Source organism: Oryx dammah, unplaced genomic scaffold (genome assembly GCF_014754425.2).
Source record: "Oryx dammah isolate SB20612 unplaced genomic scaffold, SCBI_Odam_1.1 HiC_scaffold_15, whole genome shotgun sequence".
Lineage (NCBI taxonomy): Eukaryota > Metazoa > Chordata > Mammalia > Artiodactyla > Bovidae > Oryx > Oryx dammah.
In genome coordinates, this window is record NW_024070199.1 from 524705 (window position 1) to 536075 (window position 11371).

An 11371-nucleotide genomic window follows, 5' to 3' on the forward strand; every position below is an offset into this window, starting at 1 on the left:
GAGATCCTCTATGAAGACCTCCACTTTGTCGCTGTCTTCCTTGCTTTTCTCGTTGCTGTGGCTGCACTGCTGATCAGCCTAATGTGGGTTTGTAATAAGTGTGCCTATAAATTCCAAAGGAAGAGAAGACACAAGCTCAAAGGTAATTCTCTGGGCCTTGTGATAATCGATGCCCATGTTACCTTCTTCTCACCAAGAAAGCACCTCCAGCTGAGTGGCAACTCACAGTCAGTGTGTCTTTTGCTTTGCAGAAAGCACAGCAGAGGACATTGAGCTGCAGGAAGTAGAGTGTTAGCCAAGGCCGGACCCAGTGACATTCCTACCTCAAGAGGAAGATGCGATTTTCCAACGAAAGGAACACACATGGCCAGTCCCGCCCGAGCCTTTTGTTCTGCCATAGCCACACGTTGCTGCTGGGGTAGCTGCATGTTGACGAAGCTGACTGCCTGGAGCTGGACTCTGGATTGGACCACGTCAGTCCCAGTGGCGTGGAGGTCAACGAGGAGGAGGGCGGGGCTGAGCTGGTGCTGTGCTCAGCCGTGGGGCCACCGCGGCCCAGTGCCCGGTCTGCTTCCTCACTGCACTCTGCTTGGCGGGGCGGGGGGCACTGGAGGGGTCCCCATGCCCGTGTGCTTGTGCTCAGTTGTTTCTGACTCTGTGACCCCACGGACTGTAGCCCACCAGGCTCCTCTAACCATGGGATTCTCCAGGCAAGAACACTGCAGAGGGTTGCCATTTCCTCCTCCAGGGGGTCTTCCCAACCCAGGGATCGAACCCGTGTCTCCTGTGGCTCCTTACCTTGCAGGTGGGTTCTTTACCTCCTGAGCCATCGAGAAGCCCCATAGCAGAGGCGGGAGTGTTTCGACCAAGCGTGCAGCGCTGTAACACGCTATGCTCCGGTCTTCTCTGCCTGTGGCCGCCTCCAGCTTCTCCTGTGGGGACTGCTGTGAGCACCTCTCAAAGCAGGGAGAGCACCCCCTCCTCCCTGTGGCTCGGAGCTTTAGGGAGAAGAGCTAAATTTATTCGGGGGGGACCACCATTGGGAGCAAGGGACAGGGAGAGAATTACCTTTCTTTTCCTCTCTCACTCCAGCGTGAATTAGACTTTCCCTCCTGAGGCCCCAGGGGAGGCCACTGTGAGGAGAGCAGCTCATCTCCACGCGGGTGGCCCCATGACAAGCTGGGGACACCACCTGTGTGAAGGCTGTGGCTGCAGGATGGGCAGGAAAGTCACCGCGGGCTTCAAACCTACTCCCTCAGTCACTCACGCTTCCCAGCACGCCAGGGCCTCGCTGGCTCCCAGCGGGCTGGGGAACACCTGGCCCTCGCCTACCTCACCCTCAAAGTATCAAGCAAAGCCCACAGTAGCACAGAGCACTCTGAGCAATTAAAGGAAGCTGTGAAGAATCTTCCAGAGCCTAGGACGCAATGAGTGCTGTGCCGGGTCCTGGAGAAAGTCAAGCACCCTGGAGTGCTGGGGCTTCATGTGTCACTGGGGATGGGCCACAGCTGGCCCCGGCCCTTAGCCTCCAAAGTTACTGGCCACCGTGGGTACCTGTATCTCTCCGTGCCAGCCTCTATCAGCAAGCTCTAAAGCAGGCTTGAATTTATCTTCCGTTCTCCTCTTTCTCTCCAACATTCTTAGCTACAAGTCAAAGGTACCATTCCATTTATTGGTGGAATTTGACCTTATTAGCTGTGTCCCCAGCCCTCAACCGCAGATTCACCCATGCACACATGAAGACCTAGAACATTCTCTTCTCCCTCCCTCCAAGTCCCAAGTGTCCATATCACTTCCAGAAAGTTGCCTGGAGACATTAGTATGAGGCTTTTGCCTACATACTGTCTCCAGGGTTACAGCAAGGAATCTTTTGGGGTTATGGGAGCTATCATCGATCCAGAGGCATTACTTGATTCAGAATGCCAGAGAGCAGCTAATCTGCATGACTGGTTTGTAGCCCAAGTGCATGACAGACATGGGTCACCTCAGGCCACCTCTCGGTCACAGAGGTGTACACACACTCCTGTGCCCTTTCCCCATGCAGCAGCCAGTGGAACCAGACCTCCACCATGGAGGATGGGTTTCTTGTACTGGTCTCCAGCACCATAAGGAAGCAGGATGAGACATGCCAGAAAGGATCAACCTGTCTCTTTTTCGCACAGCAAGCCCATCAGCAGGAAATCAGATTAAATCTAATTAGCTGCCAGAACCTCTGTCCTCTTGACATCTCACCTGCTTTCCAGAACTCTGCCTCTCAGCTTCTCAGAAGTCAAGGGTGGTAATCTTCGTATAAAAGGAGAAGTTGAAAAGAATACCCAGCAAGACGTACCAATCCAGATATAAATTAAATTTGCTCCCCCACCCCAAATCTTCATCAAAGGTTGTTCCTTCAGCTTTCCATGTCTCTATTTTGCACTTTGAAATCTCCCCCCAGTTTGAATATTCCTGTGGAAAGTTCCTGATTCTTGAGCCTGGGAGTTCTATTTTCCAAAAAAGAAAATATTAAATCATAGAGGTTTAGTCACTGAACATGTTAAACTGTAAGTTATGTTTCAAGCTGTGAAAAAAAATAAACTGTTTTAAAGGCTGAAATAAAACCTAAAAATAAAGCCCCGATCCTTTATTTGTGAGCCTATCCCTGCAGAGAACTCAGAGGCCTAGAAGGTTTCCGTCAGCTGCAGACAAGCAAAACCCTCAGCCAAAGCCAGGGGCCGGGCAAAGTTTTAAATGACAGTGCAATTAATCACACTGATTCTAACCATAAATATTCTTCAGCAAGTCAGAAAAACACCATTATTCTCCCCTGCGTTATAACCAGACTAATTTGAAGCTCTTGCTTCCAGAATGTGACTTACAATTCAGTAGACCCCTTCCTGCTTTTGGAAGGGGCCAAATCGAGGATGTGGCGGGTGTATCACTCAGTCAACAGTGCATAGGACGCGGGACAGAACATACGTGCCCTGTGGACAGAATGTCCCGTCTGAGACTGTGATCTCAAAAACCCAGAAGCATGTACACTTCTCTCATTTCATGGTGTTCCAGGTGAGCGAGGATTGCTGCAAGAGAACCACGGTCCTCTGGAGTCAAGGGAGATGCTAAACACCCCGTGGGACTTCATGCTCCCTCTGATTTGAAATCGAACCACACACAGCTGAGGAGCCCAGGCAGTGACAGATAGGAAGGTTATCAGCATGTCTGGCTCAGTTCAGGGATGCAGAGACAAGGCCTGAGAGAGGACTGGGTTCAGAAAGGCTAGATGTCTGTACTAAGGGCAGAGAAGAGGTGGCAGACTTGAATGCTGAGATGGAACCATGAGGAGTCGAATGTGATGGAGTGAAACTGCAAGGCCATTGGGTGAAGGAAAACCCTGTCTCCATCATCAGCCCTTATATGTCCAGTTTGTTTCTTCTGCCCAGTTTCCAGGGAAGATTCAGATGCTTCTAGTTTGCTGAAAGCAGAGTATGTCCTTGTGATTACAGGCAGTGTGTCTATCCACAGCTCAGCTTCTGATAAGGAATGTGAATCTCCAGCACGTGCGCCTGTCTGCACATCCATCACCCATCCCCACTGTAAGCTTTTCCAACCCTTCGGAACACAGTTACTGGGTCCACCATTTATACTGCTTTTCAATTAAAATAAACTTTTCATTGTACTGTAGTGATAGCTTACAGTGAACGATATCAGATTTGTGATCTTCGAAGATTTAGCTTTGGGACCAGGAACCAGGTTTGATCACTCAAGAGCTTTTGTATAGCAGAGTTTTATTAAAGTATAAAAAGGCACAGAGAAAGCTTCTGACATAGACACCAGAAGGGGGATGGAGAGTGCCCCCTAGCTAGTCTATGCAGGGAGTTATATACTTTTTAATTAATTATTACAATAAATCAAGTGTCTCAAGGTTGTAAAGATGTTACTAGACCCACTCCCATAATTTATATTTTGAGAGAACAGGATTAGCCAGGTTTTCAGGAAGGAGAAACTGTCCTCAAGCAGGATACATTGTTGTTATATAACCCTTAGTACAGAGTTTAAACTGAGTTGTTTGTTGTGTAATCATCAATTCTGGGCTTATAGATAAAAAAGTTTTATGTGACTAAGACTAAGGAACGTAGAGGGAAAAAAGTTTGTCCTTTCTTCCTCCTTGAGAATTGCAGATCCCTGTCTCCTCCTCGAGAACCCCAGAGACCCCTCTCTCCTCAGGGACCCCAGACTTGTCATCTGCCTAGGAATCGACTCAGTAGTTGATTTACAATGTTCAGTTGGTTTCACGTGTACAACAAAGTGAATCTGTTATGTATCAGTTATATATATACACACACACACACATATAGTTGTCTGACTGTTTGTGACCCCATGGACTGTAGCTCGCCAGGCTCTTCTGTCCATGGGATTTCCCAGGCAAGAATACTGGAGCAGATTGCTATTTCCTTCTCCAGGGCATCTCTCTGACCCAGGGATTGAACTCTAGTCTCCTGCATTGGCAGGCAGAGTCTCACCAGTGAGTGTGTATGTGTGCATGTGCACACGTGCGTGCTTAGTCACTTCAGTCATGTCCAACTCTTTCTGACCCCATGGACTGTAGCCCACCAGGCTCTTCTGTCCATGGAATTCTCCAGGCAACAATACTGGAGTGGGTTGCCATGCCCTCCTCCAGGGGATCTTCCCAACCCAGGTCTCCTGCACTGCAGGCAGATTCTTCACCATCTGAATCACCAGGGAAGCTGATATATATATACATCTGTTCTTTCTCAGATTCTTTTCCCATATACAGTACAGAATATTGATAAGTTCCCTGTGCTGTACCGGAGAAGGCAATGGCACCCCACTCCAGTACTCTTACCTGGAAAATCCCATGGATGGAGGAGCCTGGTAGGCTGAAGTCCATGGGGTCACGAAGAGCCGGACACGACTGAGCGACTTCATTTTCACTTTTCACTTTCATGCATTGGAGAAGGCAATGGCAACGCACTGCAGTGCTCTGGCCTGGAGAATCCCAGGGACGGGGGAGCCTGGTGGGCTGCTGTCTCTGGGGTCGCACAGCCGGACACCACAGAAGTGACTCAGCAGCAGCAGCTGTGCTGTACAGCAGGTTCTTATTCGTGATTTATGTATAGTAGTGTGTATGGTAATCTCCATCTCCTAATTTATCCCTTCCCTCTACATTTGCCCTTTGGTAACCATCATTGTGAGATCTGTGAGTCTGTTTCTGTTTAATAAATAAGTGCATTTGTGTAATTTTAAAAATTAGATTTCACTTGTGATGTCTCCACTACCTTTTACACATTAGGTAGGTGTTCACAAAGGAGATAAATCCTTTAAAATTAAAATGATATTGAAGTCCAAATATAAAGAAAAATTCAGTCCTACTCAATAAACTCGAGTGTATCCTTCTAGACCTGCTATATATGAATATATCTGTCTATATATACACACACTACAATATGCATATTTAGACTATTCTCTTTTTAGGCCAAGTGGGATTCTATTATACACATTACCTTACAACTTGCTTATTCTCCTTTAATGTTTCTTGGGCATTATTTCATGTCTCTACCTATTCCTAAATATTCTTACTGCCTCCACAATGTAATTCATAGCATGGATACATTATAATTGTTCATTCACTTAAGAATTTTTATTTCAAGTGGTATATACAAAAATAAATATCTTGGGCAATCAATTATATCAGACTTGTTCCTTCTGCCAAGATGGCTTCCTCTTGTTAACTAAGGTGTTCAACTATCATCTATGAATCACTTCCTCTTAGGAAATTCAATTTTTTGTAAGATTAAAAAACTTTTTTTGAAGTATAGGTGATTTACAGTGCTGTTAGTTTACACACACACACACACACACACACACATTCTTTTTCAGATTGTTTTCTACAATAAATAGGGTATTGCAAGATATTATAGTCTCCTGCGCTATACAGTAAGTCCTTGTTATTTACCTATTTTATATATAGTGGTATGTATATGTTTGTTGTTGTGTTTTTGTTCTTGCTTTCTTTTTAATAAGTTCATTTGTATCATAGAGTCCACATTTATGGTATTTGTCTTTTGTCTTATTTCACTTAGTATTATCTTTAGGTCCTTCCATGCTGCTGCAAATGGCATTATTTCATTCTTTTTTTATGACGAATATTCCAGTGTGTTGTGTGTGTGTGGCTATACTGTAGCTTCTTCGTCTAGTCCCCTGTTGATGGACACTTGAGCTGCTTGCATGTCTTTGCTATTGCAAATAGTGCTGCAATGAACACTGAGGTGCAAGTGTCTTCAGATTATGGCTTTCTCCAGATATATGTCCAGGAGTACAACTGCTGAGTCATATGGTAACTATCTTTAGTTTTTTAAGAAACCTCCATACTGTCCTTCATAATTCCCACTGGCTGCCCCAATGTACATTCCCATCAACAGCATAGCAGGCTTTTCTTTTCTCCACACTCTCCAGCATTACTTGTAAACTTTTTGACGATGGCCACTCTGACTGGTGTGCAGTGATACCTCATTCTAGTTTTGATTTGCATTTCTCTAATAATTAGTGATGGTGAGCATCTTTTCATGTGCCTGTTGGCCACTGGTACATTTTCTTTTAAATTTATTTAGGTCTTCTGCCTATATTTTAATCGGGTTGTCTGTCTTTTTTTAATGTTTTCTAATATTGGTGGGGTTTCTGTAAAATTTAGCAAAGACTGAGTGTTGGAAGAGAGAGAAAGACCACTACTAAGGTAAAATCAAAGGATTTAGCTTCAGATTTGACCTTATCAAGTGTACCCATAGGTCCATTTGATACAACAGACCAGTGGTTGTTCAGGAAATTCTATCTATAAATATGCTAAGGTACCTCACAGTTTGAAGGACTTTTTCTCACTAAAGTGAACTTATTTAATTATAATTTAGTTTTCTGTTTTTATTCAACAATGATATACAAATGCCAATTAGAATTCCTGGTCAGCATGAAATTATCAGGACTCTTCACTTTGATTTCATGGTGTTCTGGCAAAGATATCTGATGGTGAAGTTAGAGGATAAATGTATGATTTCTGTGGCTGGTTACCAAAGACCACAGCTCTCTCTTTGGGTCTCAAGGGGATCGGGATGGGACTATGTGTAGAGGTTAAAAGAGAGGCCAAGAATCAAATTTAGTGGAAGAAGAGATTCTGCCACTGGCCTCATCTTGGTGTATCGCTAAGTCATCAGAAGTTTTCCAGATTGTATGTTACTTTTCTACCTCAACCTTCTCCCCCTCATCTACCAGATTTCAAGCCAAGTATAGCCTGAAACAATAGTTCACAATCACTTAATAAGGAAAGGAAAATAGCAAAACATGAAGTTTCTCTGATGCATAAGCAAGGCAAGTCAGAACATCAGGACTAGGAAAACTCCTCAGTCATTCAGGCTCAACTTTTAGAGAAGTACAAACGAGTGCCTGCATTTAGGCACTGTACCATAATTTTAGTCATTCTTTCCAGTGTTTACATTGGTCTCAGTTTTTCAGTTTTACAGACTTCCTGAATAACCCTTAAACAATGATCTTTGTGAAGTATGACTATAAACAAATTTCTGTAAGTGACCTTGCAGATACTTAACAGCAAACTTCAGGGAAAAAACCCAGTTGTGGTCACTGACTTTTGAGTACCACTTGCGTTACTGTTTTTTCCAGTGGTCATGTATGGATGTGAGAGTTGGACTATAAAGAAAGCTGAGTGCTGAAGAACTGATGCTTTTGAACTGTGGTGTTGGAGAAGACTCTTGAGAGTCCCTTGGACTGCAGAGAGATCCAACCAGTCCATCCTAAAAGAGATCAGCCCTGGGTGTTCACTGGAAGGATTGATGCTGAAGCTGAAACTCCAATACTTTGGCCACCTGATGAAAAGAGCTGACTCATTTGAAAAGACCCTGATGCTGGGAAAGACTGAAGGCAGGAGGAGAAGGGAAAGACAGAGGATGAGATGGTTGGATGGCATCACAGACTCGATGGACATGTGTTTGGGTGGACTCCGGGAGTTGGTGATGGACAGGGAGGCCTGGCATGCTGCAATCCATGGGGTTGCACAGAGTTGGACTCAACTGAAGTGAACTGAACTGTGTTACTGTGCTTGCTGCTTTGAAAACATGAGAGCTTTCTCTGTGGTGAACTGCTTTTCATTCCCATCCTAAAGTGAGATATAAAGAGAGCTGACTTTAGCTCCAAGTATTTAAGGCATCAACAAAGAGCAGGAGTAGGAAAGTGAAACTCAATGAAAGACCAAGGCAGAGGGTGTGAGGAGAGGTCAACCAGAGAGATTGGCTTTAACAATGGACATGGAAAAACTACATCTTCCACCCATAAATGTGCTCACCATCTTCACCATCTAGAAATTTTTACACAGGACATGCTAAAACATCTAAAACACCTTCTCCTACTGATGAATAAATTTTTTTTTTCCAACTTCTAATTGCTTTCGGGTGGCCTTGGCCTGCAATGGCTTGAAGCAGGGCTTGGGTTCCCAGCCAGAGGTCAAGGCTGGGTCGCAGCAGTGCAAGCACCTAACCTGGCCACTAGATCAGTGGTCAGTGACAAGGGCTCTGGCCCTGAGGCTTTGCAGAAAGGAATTTCCACAAAGGAAGTAGTGAAGCAAATGAAGTGGTTATTAGGAAGAAAGAGTACATACAGTACCTGTGGGTGGACACACAGGCTGACTCAAAGGGAGAGTCCCTGAGTTGCACCCTCATGGCAGTTTAAATCACTTATATGAGGTATTTCTTACAATTTTCCCTTGGCCAATCATTTTGATTTGCCTCATTCAGTCCCTATCTGGTATATCTCAGGATCCTTTTGTGTGTACACATCTCTTAGCCAAGATGGATCCTACCACAAAGGCATTCAGGTAGAGCATCCCTTGACATCGTAATCCCCTTGCTCGCAAGGAGCCTTTCTGTGCATGTGTGGTCCAGGGAAGTCTTCTGACTCTGTGAACGAGAAGTATGTGGTCTGGGCAAGGCCCAGCCTCCTCCCTTAATCATCGAGCTGCTCTCATCTTGGGAGTTTCAGTCAATAGGGAATGAATCTCCAATTGCTTTACCCTGGCGGGGGAGGGGGGTCCATCAGCCTCTTGCCTCATAATTAGCTGGATTTTTACAGGTGCTTCATGTTTTACATATGCACATCTTAGAATTTAGTATCTATCACCAACCATAACTAAGCCTTTGAACCAGCCTTGTGGTTAGCAGAGGCATTCCTTCTTCCTATTTTATGGAAACAGCTTCAGAGAGGATAACACTGCCAAGCACACAGCTAAGCAGTAGAGCCAAGATTCCAACACGGCTCTTTTGCCAACTGTTAAATACTTGGTGAGGGGCTAATTGGTTTTCTCCAACCTCTCTCCCAAAGGCCACAGCACATCCTTCCAACTGTGGGTAACTGAGGTTGAACCACTGCCACCACCACAACTGACCTGCCAGCCACTTTCCCGTGCTTACCTTAGCTTCCACTCCTCTCAGGCAGGAAGTGACTGATTTCTGAACGTGCCTTAAAACGGGGCAAGGAAGGCCTTTGATCACCCCTGTCCATTCCGATGAAATATACGTGAGTGGGTGGTAATTATGCACGTATTCTCATCCGTTCTACTCCAACACTGGTCCTTTTACTGGTTTGTGACAAGATCATCATAGAAACAAAATAAAACATTCAAACATTTTTATATTTGACATTCAATTTATGTCCATTATAATAAAGAGGGGGCTTTCATTTCTTATCTTTTTAGATTTGTCTAATAATTCTATTTTTTATAAATCTTATTATATATATATATATTTGGCTGCACTAGGTTCTAGTTGGAGCTCATGGGCTTCTCTCTCAGTTGTGGCATGTGGGTTTCTCTTGTTGTGACCAACAAGCTCTAGAGCACATGGGCTCAGCTGTGGCACACAGGCTCCTCCGCAGTGGAGACACGTGAGCTTAGCTGCCCCTAGGGATGTGGGATCTTAGTTCCCTGACCAGGGATTGAACCCACATCCCCTGAATGATTCTTAACCACTGGACCACCAGGGAAGTCCCTCCAATAAATCACTTTACTGTATTTTACCAAAAGTATCAATCAGCAAAGGATGGAAATGAAAAAATAAAAATAAAAACTAGTCCTTTGCTGAAAGTTTGAGATTCATTGTATAGTTTGAGCCCTCAAAAGACTCCATATGTGAGCAGATGTGTACAGATTAGCTTCCTATACTTTGCAAAGCAATTTTTGGGACACCATAACTTAGGAAGCACTGGAAAATTTTACAATAGTTGCAGATTTATATTCATCTTTTAATTTCCATGGATAGAAACATGCAGAAGCTTAATCAGACGAGGCAAAAAGCACACAAAAACACAAAAGTATTATGGTATTTCATGGCTTACAAGCTCCACTTATCTTTTAAAAGAGAAATACAAAGGATTTTTAATTATTTCAGTCATAAATTATTAAGATACCCATCTTTTAAAAATTGAAAGCCTTCCTCATAAGGAAACTACAGGTTACTTACAGATTATTTTTAGTGGCACCAAAAGGCCCATAAGCCCAAATTTCTTATTAAGGGAAGTTCTTCAGACACATTTTAGGGCTGGGGCACTATTTCTAAATTCATGTTATCTGTTCTTTGCAAAATGTATTCCGTTAATCCATTAGTACTTTTCCTGGGAAAATGCAGAGACCTAGTGAAATAAGACGGAACAAATCTTTAATGAGAAGAAGCAATCCAGGGTTGCTGCCTGAGGCTGGGGACCGCCAAGGTCAGAGTAAGGCAGGAAGAGAGCAAGGCAAATGAGGTCATTCAAGTGGTAAAAAAGACCAAGGAGCCATGGAGGAAACCCTAAAGATACAATACTATCTGCCTTCTAAGCCTTCAGGTGGAGCTCTAAGGAATTTCTCAGCGGACTGAGACCCAGGCATGCGTAACGAAGACAATCAGAAGGAAAAGTACTTTATCCACTAACACAACAGCTGGTTTTAATAGGTCTAGTGGGGAGGGCTCTTAGCGACCCCATGGACTGCCGGACACGACTGAGCGACTTCACTTTCACTTTTCACTTTCATGCATTGGAAAAGGAAGTGGCAACCCACTCCAGTGTTCTTGCCTGCAGAATCCCAAGGATGGGGGAGCCTGGTGGGCTGCCTTCTATGGGGTCACACAGAGTCAGACACGACTGAAGTGACTTAGCAGCAGCAGCAGCAATAGCAGCAGTGGGGAGGGCAGGAGAGGCTCCACTGGTTGGAAAGTAGTTTGTTGCACTTAGGAGAAAGGATCTGCTTCTCTCATTGTGAGGGAATTCCTGTATGAAAGCTGGGTCTTAAGAGTGTTTAAATATTCTTAAGCAAAAACAAACAGTGGAATGATATGACATAATT

At 44.4% G+C, this 11371-nt stretch overlaps 1 protein-coding gene and 1 long non-coding RNA gene across 3 annotated transcripts in view; one reads left to right on the plus strand and one right to left on the minus strand.

Moving 5' to 3' along the window:
- VSTM5 (V-set and transmembrane domain containing 5) overlaps positions 1-4870 on the plus strand; it is a 31746-nt gene extending 26876 nt beyond the window's left edge. Inside the window, exons 3-4 of one of the 2 annotated variants that reach the window (XM_040256485.1) lie at positions 2-142; positions 252-4870. In XM_040256485.1, the coding sequence (XP_040112419.1) occupies positions 2-142; positions 252-295 (185 nt within the window). In that variant the 3' untranslated portion in view covers positions 296-4870. Of the gene's footprint in view, position 1 lies in introns of both variants that reach the window. The other variant, XM_040256484.1, reaches the window with a different exon arrangement.
- A 3239-nt stretch (positions 4871-8109) lies between these two features.
- On the minus strand, positions 8110-11065 carry LOC120874803. The gene is made up of 2 exons (XR_005723722.1): positions 10509-11065; positions 8110-9622 (listed from the first exon to the last, which is right to left on the minus strand). It is a non-coding gene; the product is annotated as an uncharacterized LOC120874803 (long non-coding RNA).
- Between the last annotated feature and the right edge of the window lie 306 nt (positions 11066-11371).